The sequence below is a fragment of the Scomber scombrus genome, chromosome 8, assembly GCF_963691925.1.
Source record: "Scomber scombrus chromosome 8, fScoSco1.1, whole genome shotgun sequence".
NCBI classification, from domain to species: domain Eukaryota; kingdom Metazoa; phylum Chordata; class Actinopteri; order Scombriformes; family Scombridae; genus Scomber; species Scomber scombrus.
In genome coordinates, this window is record NC_084977.1 from 12,940,833 (window position 1) to 12,965,312 (window position 24,480).

At 40.8% G+C, this 24,480-nt stretch overlaps 1 protein-coding gene across 1 annotated transcript in view; it reads left to right on the forward strand.

The window, feature by feature from the left end:
- Nucleotides 1–24,480, forward strand: part of sema6bb (sema domain, transmembrane domain (TM), and cytoplasmic domain, (semaphorin) 6Bb) — a 123,344-nt gene that overhangs the window by 41,916 nt on the left and 56,948 nt on the right. The window contains exons 2-5 of the mRNA XM_062424349.1: nt 13,932–14,059; nt 15,540–15,654; nt 22,152–22,212; nt 22,313–22,375. Of these exons, the coding sequence (XP_062280333.1) occupies nt 13,951–14,059; nt 15,540–15,654; nt 22,152–22,212; nt 22,313–22,375 (348 nt within the window). The 5' untranslated portion in view covers nt 13,932–13,950. The remainder of the gene's footprint in view (nt 1–13,931; nt 14,060–15,539; nt 15,655–22,151; nt 22,213–22,312; nt 22,376–24,480) is intronic.

Sequence of the window (24,480 nt, forward strand, 5' to 3'; positions counted from 1 at the left end):
GCACAGTGAACTATTTCATAACCATCAAACAGCAGATAAATTGTAAACCAAAAGAGCATAAATGTTAAATGTCACCTTCTGGAGCACATTGCATATGTTTAGGCAGCAAAGATCAGCTGAGCATCAGCTGCTTCTACCTGCTGTTCACTGTATTGCAAGCCATATATGTGTGTGTGTGTGTGTGTGTGTGTGTGTGTGTGTGTGTGTGTGTGTGTGTGTGTGTGTGTGTGTGTGTGTGTGTGTGTGTGTGTGTGTGTGTGATCAATATGTATAATGATCATCAATGATCATATATGTATAATTGCAATGTGAGGCTGTGGTGATGTGAAGGGTTTTTGTCTTAAATCTGCTGCAGTTGAATCACTAAAAACAAAGATCAGTCATATTTTTCCTCAAAAATAAACCAAATCTGAATTGTTGTAAGTCACAAACAAACAGCAGTCTCACATACAAAAAGACAATGAGACAAGAGGAAGCATGCTAACTTCCCCATAGACACTAGCCACACTAATCCAGAAAGCAGTGCAGCCTGAGGCCATGTTGTGTTTCCCAGGGCTATTTTACTGAACTACAGCATGCAGCATGTCCACCTTCACTCACTGTATATTACTTTCTCCCAGGAAACTTCAGCAGAAGTAGACCAAGCTGGTTTTAAGAAAAGTGTGTAGATGCGCCATCACAAAACAGGTTGTGGAGCTGTGGAGGTTGAGGATATACAACTATGTAAGGATATCCAAAGGAGAACACTCTTTTTATGCAGATTGGACAACAATTCACTAATGCAGTCCCCTCTTATCTTTTTGGGGTATACCAAAGATCCAAAGCATTGGTTAGGATAATTCAGCGGGATAAGAATGCTAGAGGAAAAATGCTGGTGAAACCCAGTTGTAACAATCTTTCCTCAACGCCCTGTTGTTTGTCCTCTTCTCAGTGTTTTTAAATGGCAGCCTCTGTCAACAGCCACAGCGGGGGGTTAGTCTCCTGTCTGTTTGGCTCCACAGCCTTACCCTGTTGCTCAACAGCCCAGAGAAAGACCAATCAATGTACGAGCCACTTACTCTGTTATTTAGAGAACAAAATCATATCTGTAGCTACCAATATGCCAGAGTGGAGGGAGCACAAAGGATTTGTGTACCAGACCAGTCCTTTAATGGGACAAAGTGAGTGGGCTGATGGAGCTGTGTGTGTCGGATTCTTGTTTTTGTTATGTGGGATTTAAAGGCCCAGATGAGCTGCTTCATTCCTCTCCACTGACTTCATGACAGGTAACACAGCCCCACCGCACTGCCTTTCAACCTCCCATATCCTTGAGCATGTACTGTGCTTCAGCCTTCGCAATGAATACTACGACTGTCCTGTATACCTACTCTGCCATAAATGCTTTTTTGTGTTAGGCTCATGTCGTATAAGTGAGAGCTCACCGACGTATTTCCCTGCGCTCATTGTTTCCTCTTTGTTTTTATTGAATTAACTTGACAACCAGAGCGGGGGCTATTGACTTCCAAGGGAAATGGCTTTTATTGATTTGATCCGCTCCGTGAGATGCCAGGTACTAAATGACGTTGTTGAACAAGCTGGCGATTGTAGACCAACGAGGAGGCTCGAGCTCGAGCCCGTTTTATGCAAATAGGAATGGATGTTACTGGTTGACCGAGCAGAGAAACCCCATTGAGATGTTATCTCTGAAGTGTGTCATGTGAATGCATTCATTTTTAAGTGCGACACAACGGATGGAGGCTCAGCCCTGAGAGCATTATGGGGTAAAATCAAGAAAAGAGGCTGTCAACCATAACACGTCCTCTTTGACTGTCTGCCAGGGTCATTCAGGTCAAAGAAGTAACATCTCTTTTAATTTGTGTGTCGGCCTTGCGCCATTGTTTAATAAAGCTAAAGGGCCTCTTTTGTGCCTGCACTCTACACATTTGAAGCTATTGAATCGGCACGCTCTTCTCTCTAAATTGACTGCACTTGCCACACTCTTCTTCCTCATGTCCTCCTTCACTTATAATTACCCCTTTTCTGTCCCCCCTCATCATCTGTCTCACCATTGTTATCGCTGTCTGCACTGAGATGACCACCTCCCTTCACTCTACCACCTCATGACTTATCACTGAGTGCTTGGGCAGAAATCTCCTTAGGAACCATCTGTGGAGATGCATAAATACTCTATCTTTCACTGCACATAGTCCCATCCTCCCTCTTTCTCTCTGCCCTTCAGCTTTCAGTGCTCATTTTTTAAAACTTGTCCTGTGAAACTCATCCAGCATCCCACAGCCACCCACCCTGATCCACTCCCCACAACCGAATCCACTTTAACTCAGGCACAAACATATCCCAAAGCCTCAGAGCCGAGGCATGGGAGTGAAGGGTGACAGGAGGAGGGGAAAGAAGAGAGCAATAAAATGTCAGGCAGGCGGGTAAAAGTGAGATATCTTCACTGAGACCTTCTAAATAAACCATCCAGTCTTTAGTGTCTTAAATCCCATCAGTTTAACTCAGAGGGGGAGCTGCACCAGAATGTAGGAGAAAAAGAAAGACATGATTTGCTGTGATGGGATGAGAGCTTCAGCAAAAACAGGAGGAGAAGAAGAGGAATGTGAGATAAATACAATGAGGTAGAGGTAGTGAAACAGTGTTTGACAAGAGTGGAGATAGATTGGAGAGAATAGATGCAGATAGAGGCAGAGAGACGAAGACACAGGGAGCAGCAAGAAAGATAGAGACATATATGGCTGAGCTGGCAGACTCCTTTGCTGATTAACATGCTTCTCAGACATGGTGAAAGGGATCAAACTTGCACACAGCTAGGCCTAGGAGTTATGCCTGCAGTGCAATGATGTGTGTGTGTGTGTGTGTGTGTGTGTTTATTTCTGTTTGGTTTTGAGTTTGGATCTGCTGCTCAGCACACATGCAGGCATGTGTCTATGTTCGCAGCTACACGGTGTGCAGATCTGTCTACTGGAGACGTCTCTTGATTGACACTGCAATGTGTGTGTGTGTGGATTTATACCACAGATGTGACATTCAAAGAAACAGGTTGAGATAAAGCAGAAACGAGAACTGAGAAAGTTACTGTAGTGCAAGAAACCAGAAAAGTGGAATTTATCTGACTAAATTGGATGAGGAGGAAGATGATTCATAGTTAGAGAAGATAGACTGGGAGGGAAAAAGATGGTTAGTATGTGTGTGTGTGTGTGTGTGTGTGTGTGTGTGTGTGTGTGTGTGTGTGTGTGTGTGTGTGTGTGTGTGTGCGTGTGTGCGTGCGTGTGTGTGTACGTAAACTTGCATGCATATGTACGGGCACAGCTTGGGTGCATGTGTACGTGAGTGTCGGTGTGAAATCAGAGGCTGGGTACTTGCAGGTATGCTTCTCTATCTTTACCAGTGCCAGACCTGCTCTATCGTCCTTCTGCTGTCTCCGTCGGGAGAGAGAAAATTGCTTTTAGATACTGTTTATGATGGGGGCGTTCACAGTGGAGCGCTTGACAAGATGATTTTCCTATAAAATTTGCCATTATGAATAAAAATCTGGACACAGCTGAGGGACACATTATGGTATAGGTATATTCTGCAGCACTTCTGCACAGTGAGTTATTTTGCCTTCAACTTTGTATTGAATGCACAAACTTTGACAATAGAAACCAAACAGTGGCTTCATCAGGCATAGTTTCATCTAGCGTGTAAAGAAGGAAGACAGATGAACAGAAGGTAAACACTATTAGCATACAGAGACGTCATTGTGAAGCCCACGGTGTACACAGACCTCCCTGTTCCGTCTCCCTCTTTTTCCTTGTTTTAGAAAGCCCTTTTCTCCACCAAAACAGAATAGCTTAGATAGACGCTTTCACGCTGCCCTTTCACATGCACACATTGTATTATTCAAAAGTATCTGTGTATTGCAGAATCTGACCTTGTAAATGCTTTGTTTAGCCTCTTTGTATTGTGTTTAAGAGAGCAGAGAAACACTTAAATGTAAGTCCTTATGGCAATTACAGATGTAAAACCTGCCAATGATGAAATTTAACAGATGTCCAATCACATGATGTGATACCCTGCAGTACTAATTATGTAATTGGAAACACTGAACTTGCTATACATTATCAGAGATAAAAATGCTCGAAATTTTTTTTCATTTTTTTATTTATCCAATAAGTCACACATAATCAGCAGGCCATTTGCAAGGTTTTTATTGTATTTTGTATCTGAAGTCTTTCTTTGGCCAGTTGGCAGTGGTGTTCAATTCCTTCCCTTCATAATAACAAGTTTGGAAAATAAGCAAATGTCAAGTAACGAGCGGTGCATACTTCAGAGTCTGCTTTAGTTTTTCAGTTCTTCCACTTTTCCCCAAAAGGTTCTATTTTTGCCTGCCACCCGACCCTGAGCCCCCTCTGACAGTCACTTGTTGCCATTACAATAAATCTACTTCCCTTCCTGGTTCACAAGCAAAGAGGGAAAACAGTCCCTGGATGGGAACATATTGCCCTATTGAGTTACTCCTGAGTATTTACGCAAGATAATACATGTCCTTGGGGGAATTTTAGCCGAATAATCACATCAAGAGGGGTTCTGTCATGCTGCAGAACCTCTTATTGCCATTAGCAAGGTTTCTGTATTATTTATATCCATGCTGGAGATTATCGCCTTGTGTGTTTTTCTTTATTGACTTTATGGAGCCTGCAGCCAGTGATGGATGGAGTTGCTTTTAGCCTCCCGTCAGTCTCAGAGTGTGTTTTCTTTTCATTTTTACTGCAGTGTAGCTGGGTTCCTCCTACATGGATGGTTTGAGTGTGATTTATGGCCTTGGCCCCTGATCTCTGCCCTGCTAATGATGGTTGTAAACTGGTGGTAAGCCAAGGGTCAGGCCTATCTCTGCTGTTGTGATGTGACAGGATGTTTCTTCTTGTCTCACATATCGCTGTTTTGATGGTCGAGATCATAGTCAGAACTGTTCAGAGAGCAAGAGAGAGGTATGTTGAAGCTGAAAAGATGAAAGAAACAAGAAGACGTTACATGGAGGGTAGAAAAATAAAAGATATGCTCAGTACAGAGAATAAAGAAATCTCAATGCTTTTACTTGGAGAGTCTTCTTCCTAAAACACAGACCTATAATTAACCTACAGACTCACAGACAGTGCTAAAGCATCTTTGTTTTACACTTTCTAGATTGTGACTATTGCCGCTCTGTCCCCTGGTGTCTCAGCAACAGTAATTTTGAGGAGTGTGAAGGTTAATGACAGTGACACAACTCTGGGGAGAGCTCTAGTAATACTCAAAGATATCTATTCATCAACAATAAGCTATTAAAGGTATTACATTACTGTTCTGCCATCCAGCGCTCTGTCAGTCTACCTCTCGCCCGTTAATGGGAGCACATACACAGTTGACAGAAAGAGCCAGAGATTATCTTATTCCAGCACCAACCTTTGAATCCTCTGAAATTATATATCCATTAGACACACGGTACTGTGTAAAGAAGATACAGAGGACATGTTTTCATGGTCTGATTCTGATAAAAGAAGAGTGTTATAGAAATGTTTTGTCCTTTTGCACATGCTGCACACATTTCCCACTAGATAAATCTATGGTGTTTCTGAGTGCATGGGAAAATCATCGTTCTGTACAGAAAGGTCACTTTTCATTTTTCATTTACTGTGCACTCCCCCTCTTTTCTCTCTCGACCTTTACTCCATCTCTTCTCTCTTTTTAAATATGTGTGATGTTATTGAGGCTTCAGGATTTCATGGTGATGCAAAGTCTTATATAGAAGACAAAGTACTTTATTGATCCCCGTGGGGAAATTGATCCTCTGCATTTGACCCATCCTACATACACACACTTCAGGAGCAGTGGGAAGCCACAGTGTAGTGGTTCTTTTACCAGTGCCTTGGTCAAGGGTACTGACAACATACATGTCTTTGATGGTGGGAGGAGACCTGAGCACCTGTTAGAAACCCACACAAACACAGGGAGAACTTGCAAACTCCATACAGAAAGGACCTGGAATGGCTAGGGGTTCCAACCCAGGACCTTCTTGCTGTGAGCCAGCAGTGCTAATCACTAACCCACCATGTTGTCTAATCAGTAAAGCCTGAGCAATAGAGAGGGAATGCTGGGGTTTGGCTTAAGTGAAGGCACAATACCCAAAAGAGATGTGTATCATGGAGTATACTGTATGTGCATATGTACTCTATATGTGCATCTGTGTCAAGAGTGGTTAGGGTTATGGGAATCTAGGATTTCAAACTGTCCGGGATCCACAAAGCAGATTAACTGTAAGATGGTTTTCAGAAAGGCGCAGCAAAACTTAATTTATATAGAAAATTTAATTTCAGGGAAGATACACAATCAAACAATGAGTATCAGATGTAGATTAAAACACAAACACAAACTAACCAAAGCACATGGGTCAACAAATGTTTTCAGTCTGGTTTTAAAACTGTTGATGTCAGAGCACATTTAATGTAATCTGTCTAAATATTCAGCAGCCAGGACAATAAAAAACCCAAAGTCACCTCTCCAACTTTTGATTTAGTCCTTGGACTAACCAGGAGGGTTGTTCCAAATGATCAAATAGATCTGTTCATATGGGAGAAGCAGGTACATTTTGTAATTAACTCAAACTAACAGAGTGCCAGGGCAGAGATCTGAGAACAGGTGTGATGTGAACAGAGTTGCTATTTTTTATAAGATCCCTGGCAGCTGCACTTTGAATTAGCAGTAACTGGCCCATCTTCAGACCAGTTAGGAGGTTGGGTGAGTCTAACAAACATGTAATATGTACATACTGTATATACATTTCCCTGCATCTGACTACAAAAAGAGGCTAGTATATTTTTTAAGATAAAAGAAAGCAGTTTTTGGTAAGTTGGTGGCTCTAAGATCAGGATCAATGACAACATCCTGATTAATGATCTTTGAGGTAATTCCTGTCCTAGAGGACATACTTGGCACCAATAACACCATTTTTGGTTTTGTTCTTGATCTTTTCTACAATGTATTCAACCGCTAAAAGGCTGAGATCTACAAGGAACAAGGATTAATAATAGCTGTGTGTCATCAGCGTAATTATGGTAATGTAACATGTGTTTTTGATTTATGTGGCTTTGAGGTACATAAGGAATCTTTGAGGAACAGCAATGGTCCAAGTATTGACCCCTGAGGGACTCCACATATAATGCCAACTTTCCTAGATAGAAAGCTCTCAAAAGATACAGAAAAAAAAAATAAAATTGATATATGTTGCAAGTTTTCAGCCAGAAGGTCTTTTCCGCTAGTCTTCTCTTGGCTCACTGTGGAGATAAATCTATTGGCTTTTTGCTCTTCCTCTCCTCTGTTTCTTTGTCTTTCTGTCCCTCATTCCGTACATTCTTTGGCTTCACTCTCTGTATATCCGATGTGACTCCCCCTCTCTGTTTGAATGCCTCAATTGTCTCTCTTTCACCTCTGTTTCTCTTCATCAGTCCCTGTAGTGCATTATTTTTGTCACTTTCTTTGTCCTGCCTCGTCCTCTCCCCATTTTCTCAGCTCTTTTTTTAAATAGCGGCTGTGTTCATTTCCATCTTCGCCTTAAATCCTCCCTCCTAGCCGTCTTTCTCACAACTTATTCTTCATTCCCTGCCCTTCTCACATCCCTGCCGCATACAGCATCTTATGTTATTGCTGATTGAGGGAGATCCAAGCAGCATCAGGCTATCACCTGTCATTGATTCTACACACTCCATAAAGCAGCCTTCTCTCACCCACTAATGTGACAATTAGGCCAGTCTCTGGGAAATCTATGTGCTGTCTTTAAGGCTACATAAAGAAAATGGAACAATCATAAAATCCTCCACTGCTTACTTAATATATTTTCCCATGTGCCAGCACAGTCTCATGTTCTGAACTCTGAAAGTCATCTTGGTAATATGGAACAATAAAAGCAGAGCAAAGTGGAGCTCACCCTTTAGCCTGTGACAAAGAAAACTTTCTTTGAACATTAATTCTCTCTCTTTTTTTAAAGTTATTAAGTGTTTTAAAGAATAAGCTCAAAGTCTGTGGGGAGTTTTTACTGTCTCTCCATTACAATAACAAAGATTGTTACAGCTTGAAACCCTTAAGGTTGTTGTTGGCTCCTGTCCAGTATCTTTTTTTATCAGTAGAAAAAAATAGGTTCCAGTACTACTATGTCATCTGTATTGTAGCTCCTTAATATATTACTAACAATGTACTATCATAAAACAATAAGTGCAAGAGAATATTTCAGAGGTTTAAACCTGCATGCGTGTGTGTTTTTTTGATTATATGGGAACAGGTAAACATAGCACTGACCATGTTGTAAGGTTGATATGGTGAATATCTCAGCAGACAACTGCCAATTTGCTCATCCAGCAGACACAGAGCTACACTTCCATTCATTTTTAAAGGATCCTGTCTCTGCGAATGTGACAGATTCAGTCTTCAGCAGCTAAACACTCCACTGTGCTAGTTAATGTTGTCTGTTTACCGTTTGGTGCTCAGCAGGTAGAGTACAGTATACAGTATTGTTTATCAGAGTTTTTTGGCTGGGAATTGCTGCTTCTTACAGCTGGAAATCAAAACAGTAAAGCTGTTGGCCAGAAAACCAAAAGAGTTAACTAAAAGAAACTAAAAGTGCTCTATAGAGCTGAGAACAACTGCAAAGTTGGGTAATAATTCTTAGTGCATTCATGAGGGTGTTATTTTTAAAAGTAACTAGTTAAATTATAAAATTACTGCCATTAGAAAGTAACTGTTTACATTACAGCATTGCCTTCTGAGAAAAGTACCTCGTTAGAGTACTTTTGCATACCGAAAATGAAAACCCCTTTGTGATTCCTCGCGCATGTTGTTTTAGTCAAGCCCTCTTTTAAATATAATGACTCTACCATCATCACACAGCCAAGTCTGGCTCATAATCTGTAAATCTTTACACTAATAGCAGGAGTGTCAGACACAATGTCCCATTTACAGCTCTTTATTGTACAGCCTTACATAAAAACTGTAAAAATTATAAAACGACATATAGGCATTTCAAACACATACCTGACTTGGGCAATACAGGGCAATAGACTTTTGTTAGCCAGGCAATACTTGCATGTTACTGTTATGTTGTTGCCATTATTTCCTCCCATAAATTCAAAATAATGTGAATATTTCCATGAAGTGAATGCTGTCCTTTTTGCCATCTTGCTTGCCGAGCTGCCGTACACGTGTGCAGTAATATAACTGTAGCACGTAGCAAGGTGCCTGCCTGCCAAAAAAGTAGTAATGGCAGATTTTTTTTCTTGTGGCAAAAAGGTAGGCTTCAGTAATAGTTGGTAAAAAAATAAATTAATAACGGATTAACTTTTTGAAAACATAACTAAACAACTGAGTACTTAATTGTGGACCTAACATGTTACATCAAAAAACAGGTTACTCGTTACATCAAAAAAGTAATCCAAGTACTCTGGGGGTAACGCGTTACAAAGTAACAAAGTAACTGGTTACCACCAACGCTGCCCCTTTCACACCCACAACAGTATTGATTATAGCACCTTTAATAAATGCAATACCTGCAGAAGAAAAATATAATTTGCCTTGTAAAACGATGATAAATGTGGACAATTGAGTATGTGTGAATTCCTTCATCATCTGTGTAGGCTTTTGAAGCTGAGCGACCAATGTGAAAAGGGATTATCATACCCTAATGCTAGAGCACTGTGTTCTACCAGTAGTGATACCTCTGCATAATGCTTGACAACCACTCTGTTAAATATTTTAATCATAAATACCCTAACCACCACTGTGTCCCCATTAAGGCTGCTCCATTTCATTACCATTTTCCCTATATCTAGGGCACGCATAATCTCGGTTTTCTTCCAGCCGTTAGTCCAATTTTTTGTGCAAGTACCTCACGGCTTTGTTATGGAAACATTGAGAACGTACACATCGACAAGACTGGAGCTAACAGAGAGCAAAAGAGGAGCTAATGCATAACGAGATTGTGAAAGGGAAAAGGTAGAGAGACTGAGGAGAGAAGAAAAACGAAAGCCATGGCAACCGTAATAGGTGACAAAAGCATTTCAGAGCATATTAGTGCTTCATTTGATGATGATGTGTTCTATTTGCATGCAAAGTATCCAAACCCCTGCAGCAGAGGGTCACCATCTCTGTATTACCAATTGCAGGCATTTGTCACGTCTCTTATTTGCCATCAAACTATTTCCTCCTCTCTTGAAACCCTCTGTTGTTAGTATGACTGTCTCAGAACAGAATCACTCCACATAAAGCTTTGCTAAAGACATACACACTATTGATTGGCAGAAATGTATTATCTAAGTGAATCAAAAGTTATCAAAGTTGGCCACAGTGGTGATCTGAGGTGGCCTTGATGGGATCCAGGGAAACCTTACAGTCCTTCCCACCTGACCTCCCCCCAATTTCTTAATGACTTTGTGTAGGAAATTACCTGCCTAAACACCCATAATTAAATTGATCTTGGGTTGTGGAAATGGACAAATCAACAAGTCTGTTTTAATCCTGTTGAAGCGAATGAAGCATGGTGAGTTCAGGAGTCCTGTTTCATTAGTAGTAAAAAAAGATAGTTGGAGTAGATGGGGCACTAAAGCTCAGAGTGAAGTTTCACTTGATCGGCTGTGGTTTGCATTCTTCCCTGTCATCACCTGCCGTCTGTATTAACCTGGCACCCAAATAAGGCTGTTGGGTTAGTGCCCGAAATCCCTGAGTCCCTGAATATGTTTGTCACATCACTGGAAACAATAGTCCCCCATGGTGAAGGAACTGACAAAATAATTTGCCGCTGACAGTATAGTTTTGAATTTTTTTTTTTAAATCCATGGAGCCTTCACTATATGCCAGCATCAATATGATTTCAGTGACATCTACTGCCATTTCAATTTCAAACACAGGGTGCTATAGCACCCGGGGGTTGGATACTTTGGATTAGTGTCTCCGCCAAATGGCAAAATATATATGTGACTTTCAGTAGGCCTTGTTCGATGATAATGGCATATACGATTGTACAGCTTGTGCCATGCAGCTAGGCTTCTGAATGGACTTGACTGCAGCCATTTGTCATAATTACAGAGATACTTTGGCTCTGAACCATTGGTGGCCTCCCCCCATGCACACACACACACATGCACGCATGCACGCACACACACACACACGCGCGCGCACGCACGCACACACACATACACACACACACACACACACACACACACACACAATACACACATACACACATTCACTTTTATACTTGTATATCCACTTATTCTGCTGTCCCATGAAATTGTATAGCCCAGGGTGTCTAATTATACTAATCGAATGCGTACCGCCTGACATTTATTCATACATTATTAATAGCAGAAACAATAGAATCTCTGATTGGATACACTGACTTCCTTGACTTCTCCTCTTCCTCTTAGTGCGTCTCACTTATCTCTCACTCCATCTCTCTCTACCCCTGTGACCTCCTTTCTTCTCTTGGTGACTCTTTCCCCTTCACCTCCTGTAATTTTGCTTGTGGGTGTTGAATAATTAGCATGCCTCCCACTTTTATTCTGATGTCAGAGCAGGGAATTTGAGAAATGTCCCATAAAGATGATGTGTCCTGATAAGGTTATGTCTGGGACTCCATTAAAGGGATGGGCTGCACAATGGCTGTTTGTATCCTTCAGGGGTGAGAGAGAGAGAGCGTGTGAGAGAGAAACTCTGGAAATGACTGAAGAAAGGACGCTGCTTCCATATTACTATATGGAGTACAATATGTACTCTATGTTGTACTTTACTGAAATCTGTTTTAATTTGATATGTAGATTAATCTATTGTTAATTATTTTACCTAATTATTAGATTTTACTACAGTATATTAGTTATACATTTATGATGAAAAATATTTTAACCCTCCTGTACTTTTGGTCTGGGACTGTTTGTCACAATTTGAGCAAGACCATTATTACCAGTTAAAGGAACATTTTTAAGCCAGTCACTGCACTCAAGGGTTTTGCATCCTCAGCATTACTTGTAGTGACCAGTAGCCTCTGGTGGCAAATGATTGAAAACTTTAGATAAATATGGTTGTGTAACTGACATTACAGAGTCAGTTTGTGGGCCTAAAGGCTCTTTTCATTTATCATTACCCTGTAATGTGTTAAGTCATGTTCATTTTGGCTACATTTAGCAAAAGTTACATAATTCCATAGAATCTGCTTATATTTTCCACAATAGTGTGATTCCAACTTTACTGCAACAGTCAGGGAAAGGTCCTTACCTGTTTCAACATGACAACACCCCTGTGAATAAAGCAAGGTGCAGCTACTTCCAAAATGTTGTGGAAAGCCTTCCCACAAGAAATTAGGCTTTATAGCAACATGTTAATGTCAGTGGTTTTGCAATTAAATTGTTTATTATCAAGAATAGGGATAATGTTGTGTTGTCTACATACTTTTGGCCATGTAAGCTTACATTTAACTTTAATTTCATTGTATTATACTTTAATGTTTGCAGTTGTTGTGATTGTTTTAACATTTGTTTTTTATTATAATGTGGTTATAAGAAAATGTTATGTATGCCTGTAAAGCCTTCAAAAATCACAATGCAGTTTAGTTGAAATTAAGTGAACTGAGGGAGTGACTGTGAGAGTCTAAGGGAGACAAACAGAGGAGGCGTGCATAGTGGATAGGACCGTACGTTCAGCACAGTGTTTGTCTTTGCATTGTTTCACGCACTGTGCATCTGTGACCATAGTAAAATGCTAAGGAGTTTTGCATAAAGAAATCCGACCTTGTATTCAAATGTGAGAAGTTGCAATTGTGCAAGGTTGAAGGGACTGCTAAAGTGTTTCGTGTTTGCAGTGGTGTGCAATGGAAGCCCTCTCCACTTGATTTTCAAAGCAAATTACTCAATGGCACATTCAACCTTAAGCCAACCATGAGATGAGAGCGGACTTACGAGGTTTTGTAAATTACACTATGTTTGAGAAAACACAATTCCATGCCAGGTTAGTATGGAGAGAGGAAAATTGATAGATAATTACAAATAGGGCAGAGTTGAAGATAGAAGAGCCTGTTGGATGCACAGTGAATTCCACCACACACATGTTATGGCAACAAAATTACAGAAATAACATGCAGAGGTAGTGGCCAGCCTATCGTGCTTTCTGAGGTTTGTGGCAGGAGTCAATAGTAATTCTGAGAGCTTTTCTCCCACGAGGCAGAGTGCTGGAGTCATTTTCTAGATGGATTGTGTAGGGTAACTTAATTTGGGTATCATTTGTATTTCCACATGAAACACATCCGAGACCTGCATCTGCTTCAGCACCACCCGATGAAAAATAGAGACAGTTTAGCTCTGCCGTCAGATAGGTGATTTGCGTTGCTGGCAGGCATTTAATTTAAGTAAACCACTCTTCTCTCCATCTTTCAGACTCCTTCATATCCTGCATAATGGTTGATGTCTGCAGTGTTATTTCGCTTCTCACTCACTCTCTACCCATACAAACTTTCCATTCATCTATAGGCCATGTATTGCCCCTGTCTTGCCACAAATCTCTCCCCCTTCACTATTCCTATACTGTTTTTCTCATTCCTTTCAGATGTGTCATAGGTGCTATGACGTTTGATGTGGTGATGTTTGGCCACAATTATCTGGCTGCATTCAGAGCTGACTGTACACTTCTCCATCAGTGGATGACTTAATCCTTCACTCTTAGCAGACTATGTCTCACCCCCTCACATCAGGGTGAAGGGTTAGAGATGCTCTGGGAACACAAAGATAGCAGTTGAGAAAACCAGCCAGCAAACCAGTTAGTCAATCAGTGATTGAATGAGTGAATGTTTCTAGGCGTATGTTTACGTGTATGTGTGTATCTCACTCCTCTGCCTCATTTAGCAACCACTCACTCCTTTTCTGTCTATTTTTTTATTTCCACAGACTCTACCGTTCTGTTGCTATGGCGACCATGGCCCCTCCCTTCCTCTTCCTGCTGTGTTGGCTGCTCCAAACGGCCAGATCGGCATTCCCTGAGGAACCAGGGCCTCTCAACTTCATCCCAACTGAAGGTACACTGACCTCCTGACTTTCTCGCCATCTACTCCCCTGCATGCCTCTCTCTGAGGTCATGATGTGTGAGGTGCGGGGTCACACCTTAACATGTAGAATGTTAAAGTGGGGGGTGGGAATGGAGGAGGCTTAGGGTCATGGTGTGGGTTGTTGAGGTCAGACAGGCTCTCACACGAAGGGTGTTGACTGGTGTTCAGGTCAGGAGGTGTGGGGTCGCTCTCAGGAATGAGAACAGAGTGTAGAAAGGGACTCTCGCATTCATGACTTTCCCACACACTCAGACCCTCCAGAGACACAGCTCCTGACACACTCAGACTTTGAGTCTCCATATCAGCTTAGCAGTCTCCAACATAGACCAGACCTTGATTGATTGCAGTTCAATAATATTGATTGAGTCCAGACCCTTCTCGACGTATCAATACTGAACATTTGAGAGTAGAGGTTGTCAGGCTACTGAGAGCTACACCGGAGTGGCTGCATTAGACTCAGTTTACAGCAGGTATAGGTTATAGAACAGGTCATATGGATGGATAGGCAGGACAGATAGAAGAAAGTGTGGAGGTGGACAACAAGGAGAGAAGAGAGTGAATCACAGTGGGTCCCAGGATGGAGTGACGTTGATATGAATGAAAAGAATAACAGGATGAGACTAGAGCATTAAATGACTAAATATAAAGATGAATAAGAAGAGGAAAATAGATGAATAAACCAGAGGGTGGGATATAAAGAAGTAATGGCAGCAGAGAGTAGATGAGAGGCTATCAGATGAAAATACTGTCTCGTTCACCTCTGTCAAGGTCAAAAACAGATAGCCATCCTGCTTTCCATAATAATAATCTGATTTATATGTAACTTCTGTCTGATTCTCTCTTCACTGCTTATTATATATTTCTCTGGATCTTTGCACAACTGCTGGACAACATGACAAAAAGATGCTAAAAGTGCTCTGCTACTTTTATCTTTGATTTGTCTCCCCCAAAGCGTTCCTTCCTCAATGTACAGAATATCTTGGAACACTCTGGAACACTAAGAACATTTTGTTTCACCATTTTGATGTTTTTTTACGTATCTCTGTGTCCTTAAATCGGTTGGCAGAACACGCCTTTCCAAATATGCCAACAAAAAGCAGCATGTAAATGAACAATTCATCAACAGTGAGTTCCGATAAGTCAACAACAAAAACTTGTAAATATTAAATTGGGATAGATAGAGTACGAGGTGTAGATCAGACATCACTTTCAGAAGATTATTTGTTTCTTGTGTCTTTGTGCTGCACTGCATCTAATGTAGATGAGATGCTGTATGAAATGGCAGGTTTCAAATGTTTCTCCACTTAATGAAAATCTGTTATGACTGCTGAATTGTCATAAACAAAACAACAACAACAACAACAACAAAAATAAATCAAAATATACTTTTGGAAGGAAGGTTGAAAGGTTGGGAGCAGTAATTGTGTGTTTTTGTGTCACTCACTGACAGTCGTGAGACGGTATCCAGTGTTCCTGGGCCGACCCCACCGAACATGGCTAAGACAGGAGCCTCTACACATCCAGAGGATGCTCCAAGTCAATCGGACACTCTACATTGGAGCCAGGTACAATACATACATACACATACACATACACACAAACATTAAAAAATATATAAGCCATTCATTTATGACTATATATAAAAATAAGCTTTGAGAAATGGTAACTGTATGTTGTCCTTGGTTGTTTACACCACATAAGTGCAAATATATCTCTGTCAGAGTCATTTTCAGCTGTTCCATAGCTGCAAAATTATCACTACATTTGTTTCCAAGCAACATGAGAAACATTCATTAGACATTATTTTAAAGGACCAGTGTGTAGGATTTAGTGGCATCTAGCAGTTGCAGATTGCAACCAAATGAATACACCCTCCCTTTCAAGCATGTGGAATAGCCTACGGTGGCTGCAAAACTCAAAAGGCCCTCTCTAGAGCCAGTGTTTGGTTTGAGACTGTAGAAATATGGCAGTGCAACATGGCGACCTCTGTGGAAGAGGACTTCCTCTCTATGTAGATAAAGAACTCATTCTAAGGTAACGAAAACACAATACATTCTTATTTTCAATTGATCATAAAAAAGAATGGTAAAAGTAAAAAAGTAGTACTAAAACATACTTACAATACAATACCTTTTTGTCAAGTCTGTTCAACCACTAAATCTTACACACTGGTCCTTTAAGAGACAGTGCCTGAGCCCAAAACCTAAATTTACTGTTAAAGCATACCATCAAATGCTATTGTCTATGCTATTATAAGTAAGTGTTGTGTTGAATGTATGAATGACAATAGGACTACATAAATATGTCAGTTGGGTAAAAGGTTCATATGTTTAACGCTTTGGTTAGCATGTCAACATGGTAACTATAGGCACTTTAACTCACTGATGTCAGCATTCAGCTCAAAGGAAAGCTGTCTGAAGCACATCCAGGCATAATTCACATCATAATGAAAAATCAAGATTTTCACTGTGCTGGTGCTGGGGAAATCTGTGGAAGACAGGAGTCCACATGCTGAGGAACTCAAACAAGCACAATCCTAGAACATGAGTCTTTACTAACCAAAGCCTGACATTTGTAGTACCTCTGTTTGTATTAATATTCTATTGTACATGAATCGGCTTAACTACTGTATCAAATTAAATCAGGGATAACAAACAAACTGCAATATTCAAAGGCCTGGCACATACTTCTTAAAATATTCTGCCTGATTAGACCTCTTCTCAGGTTGAAGTTGTTTGAGAATAATGAAATGCCCCAAAACTCCATGTACTTACAAGAATGATAAATGATTTAGTTGTCTCATTCTAACAAGAGAAATGAAACTAAACAGAAAGTCATGACCACATAGTCACGAGTGGAGTTCACCCACAGAATTGGGACCCGTTTACCAAAAGTTTCTGAAGGCTAAGATGATGCCATAGCAATGAAGAAAATATGAGGAAAATTTAGAGGTCAGCTGTGGCATTTTAATTGCATAATTTAATACACAACACTTACTGTATTACTAGCCAGTCACAAGTTGTCACCCTCTGCTGATTATGTGTTGATGTGATATTTGCAGACTTATAGGCAAGACTGCAAACACTTGCTATCAGTAATTATATAACAGCAGATACTTAGACAGCATTTTTGTAACAAATATGTTAGAGTAGCTGCATCTGAGGGCTGATATTTATCTGAGCACATGTTCTCTAGTTTGGTGTACATATGATAATGTCCCCCACATGTCTGTCAGTCTGGTGAATGTGCTGATCCTGGACAGTAGTCCTCGTGGTCAGTAGGGCCAGACGAAGACAGCCTGCTCAGCTGTGCCAGGTTTACACTGTTAAACTGTTTGCTGCTACCTGGAGCCATTCAGGAGCCGACCTGAAACAGACTGAGCTAACAAAAAACATACACCTCAAGATTTACTGCCCATGTTGCCCAAAAATTAATTTAGCTTGAAACATGCTTTAAAAAAAGAAAGAAAAAGAGACACAGTCAGTTTCCACATATGGCACTGGTTATTTTTTGTAGTGGCAGTCTCAAAGAAGATTGAAGTGCTTTCCAATAAGAGAAGCCACTGTGGTCCAGGAAATGACCCAGTCCCTGGCCTCCAGCTGGTCTAACCTCACCACAGAGAGTTGGTAGTAAATATATCAAACTATGTAACATGGTTCCAGCCATTCTGTCTGCACTGAGAAGGTCTATAAGCACACACATGCATGCAGTCGGATAATAAAACTGCCCACAGAAAACTATGGCTACTGTAGTGTGTAGGTCTACTTTACCAGAGCCGAGAGGCAGTTTGAAAGATGTTCAATTTACAGCAGCAGAACATTTTAACTGAAGAGGAGAGGTTAACTGATACGAAAGTCTCAGCCCACCGGATGCTAATGAAATGCTAGACTGACAGCCTCAATGGTGAGAGAAGAGAGGGCGGGTGTTGATGGCAGCAAGAGAGATACTGAAAAAGACGGTTTCAAGAGTATATTTATATATGGCTAATAGTGTTTGTGGCTGTCTAGAAGGAAACAGATCCACGTGAGTGTGTGAGCCAAAGACAGCGCAGCAGGGAGGCAGAGGTTTAAAATGTATAATGTATAAATAAGTACCTGTTTGGTGGCAGGTATGACTGCCAAAAGCTGCTACAGAGTGCACAGCCTGATAAGACGCCTCGCTCATCCCAAAATCCTGTCACCATTAGCATAGCTGCTGCTCAGACTGCGAGTGCTGCTAAATCCCTGCCCCAAGCACCTGCTGAGTGAAGCTACCTCTCCCTGTCCTCTTTCCATCCTTGCTAAATGAAAGTAAACTATGTATTTGGCTGGTGGCAGTGGGAGTAAAGCTCCTTGCTGTGCTAAGCCCCATTTCATTGCTGTCAAGATGAGCAGCTGTGGATCCTGTGGTCTTCAGCCCTCAGATAGATCCAAAGGGCTAATCCACACAAATATAAAGCAATTGGAGAGTGTTTACCTTTGGACAAGATGACCATAGGAACAAAGCCAACTCTCAATGAAGAGTAAGAACTTTTTGCCGTGTGTGTGTGTGTTTAGGTTTCACCTTAGCTGAAAAAGGAAAGTGTGCTGACTTACTGTCAGGTTGGAGGTTGCTCAGTTTATTGGCCCACACACACTGACCTCTGAGGTCAGCAGGGGTCAGGCAGCGGCCACAGCTACGTCAAATACCTCATGGCAGACGGAGAGAGAGACGCTCCGTCTTGGCAAAGACTTGGAAGCTTGGGAGCTCAAGCTGCCAGACTGTTTAACTGTCGAGCGACTGGAAGAGAAAGTTTAGCATGCAGGCAAGGATAACTATGTGGGGAGAGACACAGGCACACAGGTGAAAACATCCCACACTGACACACAGCATAGTCAGTATTTCCACAGTATACACTATAGGAGGATAAAGCATACACTGTGGAATAATATTACCTTTACTCTGAAACTCTGAAAGGCGACTGTTTCAAATTTTAACTTTAATCTCCTAAAGTGTTATCAATACGTTTTTCCGAACAGTACTTCATTTCTTTTGTTTTTAAAGATAATGCTTTTATTTAATGAAGGTGTAATTGTCTCAGGTGTTTGTAATTTGATTCTTTTCATGATTAGTTGCTGCTGCATGTGGCTCGATTACAGAAAGGTTGTTTTTTGTCTTTGATCAAAATATTTCTTATTCAGTTAACTTGATTTTACTACCTGCTTTTCAGTTTTGAGAGCACTGCTAACTCACTCGTTAGAATTACTCTGAAATGGGACACAGCCACTTACCCAGGAATATATTCACAGACACCCAGGTACTCACACACATGCTACACTCCCTCAGTCAGCAGAAGTGTCAGGGTAACTGGGTGGTCAGCTTAAATCTTTCCATTTCGATTTCATCCAGTGGAGCAGCTTCACCTTGCAAGCTCAGAGAGGCTCAGCGCTGCTCACACTGAACCACAGTATGGCAGCTAGCCAGAAGAAGAGCAGGAAAGCTGAGAAGAAATATTGAAAAACTTGGAGGCTTAAGAAGTCTTGACCTTGAGTGTGCTGTTCTTTGAAGGGCCAAAAGGAGAAAGTTCATGAGCTGGTCAAGGAAGAAATTTAGGATATATGTTGATAGTTTATCTTGATTGTGTGTTGACTCTGCATTAACCAGGTCAAAAGGGTTTGGCGACTTTGTGAAATAACAGCTCAAGCATGTGCACATTCCTACATGCATATACATACACAAGGCCAAAGAGAAAGAAATAGAATAGTAAAACTGGGCTGTATATGCTGAGGTGTCTATGTGACGAATATGAGTCGTATTCAAAGTTGTGTTCACATCCTGCAACATAAAGAATAATTAAATCTTTATTTTAGTCCATCTTTCGATACACACCCCGAAACCTAACCTTCCACTACATGCAGTATGCATTAAATTCACTAACACACATATAAACAAACAAAAACATACAGGCCACAGGCTTTGCATCATTCAAATAACCTGGAGCAGGCAAGAGAAGAGAAAGAAAAGCAGCAGCATAAATAATTCCCCCTCCTCTGCACTATCAGAGGCAACAGCGCTGGCTGGCAGCCACTCTGACTAGGAGGCCTGTTGCTATATTCATTATGTTAATGCTGAGACACTGCTGAAGCAGCCTGGATGAGATTATGCCTCACACTCTGGCTCACTCCACTGTTTGGAGAACGCTTAAACTCTGACCTGTTAAGCATGGAAGCAGCAAGCAAGTGTTTGGTGATTTCGCATTTCTCCGCCACTTAGTAGTCCTGTTCCTGCAAGGTTGAGTAGCCTATGAGCGGGAATCTTCTAACACACCAGCAGGAAGTGAGAATGAATTATTCATGAGAAGAGTAACCTGATGGCTTTTGGCCTACCTACGATCTCGTCAAACACACACTCTCACAGCTCCCTCTTTCAGAAAAAACATGCAAAAACCCACATTCAGGTTGATATGAATGCTCATATTACAAGCACTTGGATGCTACATGGATGCCCTAACACATGATAACCCCCTTCTCCAGTCAAAGAAAAAGGAGAAACCAGGGGAGAACATGCAGCACAGATGGGAAGCAGAGCTGGATCAGAGCTGGGATCGATACTGCTGCAATAACACGGCTATGGCAGATTTACAGATTAGCCTGTTCAGAGCCCAGCCCTTTGCGTAAATGAAGCCCATGTTTCAGATCCATCCGAGCAGATACCAAGACCTTGATCAATATGCAAATGTCAGCTGTTAGCCGCCTAGCCCAACATTCATTTAGTGGGAATTTTCACAGGAATGTCCAAGGTTACTGCAGAATTAACAGGAGATTAGCAGTGTGAGAAAGCAGTGTTTGGAATATCATGAATACATGAATGGTGTCGGATTTTGGACCGTGTGTAGGCAGTGTGTGGGGGTGCACAAGCAACAGTATAACAACTTGATAAATCATCCATTAATTCAATTTCAGGCTTTTGAATAAGACGGATAAGCAGAATTTGGGGCCTTGCAGAAAATTCAATGCAGCAAGTCAAGTTTAATGAGCGGAGGCAAAAGGCGAAGGGGAAATATGAGACATCATTATGTAGTCAGGTTCCATTTCTCATATATATTGGGAGAAATAGAAGATGTTGTAAAGCGGTTCCCTAATCTCTGTGGGTCTGATCAACTTTAAAGGAATAAGTGTCTTTAATGTGAATGCATTACATAGCTGCACACGCTATGGCAAGATTATACATGAGGTAGACATTTATTAGCGATAAAAACCACATAGTTTCAATATGTGGTGGAAATATTCATACTCAGTGTTTGTATTAAGTGTGCAGCCTGGATTTTATCCAACAGAAAATCTACATAAACCTGCACTGTCCTGAGCTAACAATATTATCAATGCCCTACCTATGCTATGGAACTGGTATTCATGGTTTTACTTAGTGCCATTTCTTTTGTACATAATCCATGTTACAATCTCAAAATGTTCATATTAAAATACATTTTCATTAAAATATGGCCAAGTGTCAAATAATGAAGTAAATGTATGTAGAAGTAATCCTTGTGAGCAAAAAACACTGGCTTCAGACTGCTCTGAACATTTCCGACGTCAGTTTCCAACCGTTTTTTCTTTCATGGTCATCATATATTGCCACGCCGAGCCATCAAACATTATCATCACTGTGGCTGCTTCTGCTCGTACTATTCCTTCCTGAATTATTTTTACCTGATCCATTGATCTAAGCGCTCCAAATATCTCCATACATTGTTGAGTCGTCCGGTTTTTAGTTCCTCTAACGAAGACTCTGACACGACTGTCCCTTGGCTGCTTCCTGAAGCTGGCCAATCAGAACAGACTGGGCTCATAGGGAGGGGAGCTTTAAAGAGACAGGAACAACGACAGCTTGTTAAGAGACAGAGGCTGAACTGAGGGGTTGCATAAAGGGCCAGCATAAGACAAATAAGGATTTTTTTTTTTAACTAAGAGTGATGCAAAGCTACTCTAGTAGTGTCCTAGAATAAAATACAGAGCTGGAAATTCATAATAGGTCTCCTTTAAACTTTGGATATTGCTATGTTGGCTGACTGCCACTCTCTCTTTCTCTCTCTCCCTATCTTCAGGGATGACCTTTTCCGTGTTGAGTTGGACATCGTTGCAGGAGATGAGATGTTCTACAGCAAGGTGAGCACCTTCAGGACAGATACACATAACATTTAAACCTTCTAGGCAGATGTTTTTCTTGTAATTAGACTGAAAAATTTCATTTTCTTTTTTTTTGTAGAAAAGAACATGGGAGTCAAACAAGAATGACATCAGGATTTGCAGGATGAAGGGCAAGCATGAGGTGAGACGTTGTTGTTTGGCTGTTTCTCCATATTCTCTTTCTTTTGTCAAATCTATGTCTCTCTCTCTCTCTCCATCTCTCTAAATTCAGTTGAGCTTGATGTTTCTATTGAGTATTATTTAATAAATGTAAATAATGTAGTCTACATGTTGAAGCACTGTATCCATGAGGAAAGGCATATACTCCTATAAGAGCTATAAGAGCTCTAAAAGTCTGTATTAAAGAGCATAAAAAGTAATTAGAACAGGAAATCTGGACTATGTAATGACCAGGCCTTAAAAAGAAGCCACCATCCTACCTATGTTTAACTGACTTTGAAAAGGTAAGTCATCAGAGGAGGTGATATCCAAAAATATCTCTCCTCAAGAGAGGAGGCAGGTTAAACACAGTGGTCGCTACAGGCCCTAATGACATATATACTTTTAAATTATTCTTATACTCTAGTTTGAATCTTGATGAATTATGAAGTCGTTGTATTCCTGTCATTTGTACTAGGTTGCACATTATCAAAGTCACTAGCCTCAGGTCTCTGGCTTTTGCCCCTCTCATTTTCCTAGTGTGTCTACCTTAGAGTTAGCTCACTTTTTTGGGTTAGCTATGTTGAATTAGGTCAGCATATTACTTGTTTGTATATAAGTGACTTGCTATGGAACACTAACTAACTCATACTCTGAAGAAGGCCTTGCAACAGCAATGCTATTTTAATAAAATATGAAGTTCCACTAACTTTGCTTTGATGGTGTGCCACCTTTGATAATCTGATTTATATCGTTGAGTGTGAGCACCCAGTTTCTCTATCTGGAACGCACACTCGCTGTATTTTTTGGAGCAATGTTTATTTATCATATGCTGAAAAATGCAGAGCTAATTACATGCTGTTTAACAATAATTTGAAAATAGCATATTTAATTGCATCATCATAAATAATGAAAGAAACCACACTTTTACTATGAGATGTTTTTGTTACCAAAAACAGAATTCCATCTGTATTTGCAATGCTAAGATGTTTTTGTTTAATCATTTATTGATTTTGAAATAGTCATATTTTTTACTTAAATTTCTTTTACATGAAACATTTTCTGAGCAATTCTACAGCTCACTCCATCATTTGCTTTAAACTCCAGTCAACAGTGTCTTCTTGTTGCCTGATATCACACAAATGTTTGATTTGGGCCACAAAATCAGTTTAAACCAATAAGCATTTTTGCTTTTTTTGTGTGAAACTTGGTAAAACCCCCAATACATCAGTACATCAGTGAAATACATTGAAATCATGTCATTTCTAAGTCACGTCTCTCTTTCTTACACACATGCATGCACACACAAACAAACCATGTTCCTCTAAATTATGGAATGCATTCTACCTTTGTGCCTGGAGCTTTTGTTTTACTGTGCCAGTCATCTGACTGTCATGCCTGCTGGCACAGCCTAAAGGAATCTCACTGTCCCTGCTCACTAAACCTGTCAAACACACACACACACACACACACACACACACACACACACACACACACACACACACACACACACACACACACACACACACACACACACACACACACACACACACACACACACACACACACACACACACACACACATAACACATTGATCAGAAGAACAGAGCCAGTCCTTCCTATATAGAACTTGTTCCACCATCATGAGTTAGTTATGCGGTGTGTACCCTAAGAAAAATTCAGGTGGGCGTTGGGAAACTGAGACGATGAGGAAGAGCACCACCAGCCCGCACCTGAATGCCATATTTCTTTAAGTAAAAGCAGGGTCTTCAATAATGGCCACGGACTGCACACGGACAGGAACGAGGCTGAAGCAGGGAGATGCAATATTGTTTAAATATGAGGACAGTGGTGCTTATTTTAATAATACATCAACACTACATGAGCATGGGTAACCAGCGTAACTTGGATAAGCTTGTGATCAAACATCCATGAGCATGCTACCCACATGCTAACAGTCCAGGTGGAACTCCAAGTGGAGCACTAGAATTACTGTTCCACACTTCGCAGTAATTAAATTACTGGCAGTAATAAAACTTAAACAGAGCAAACAGAAGCAGATCAGAAAACAAGGAGGCTTCGTATCAA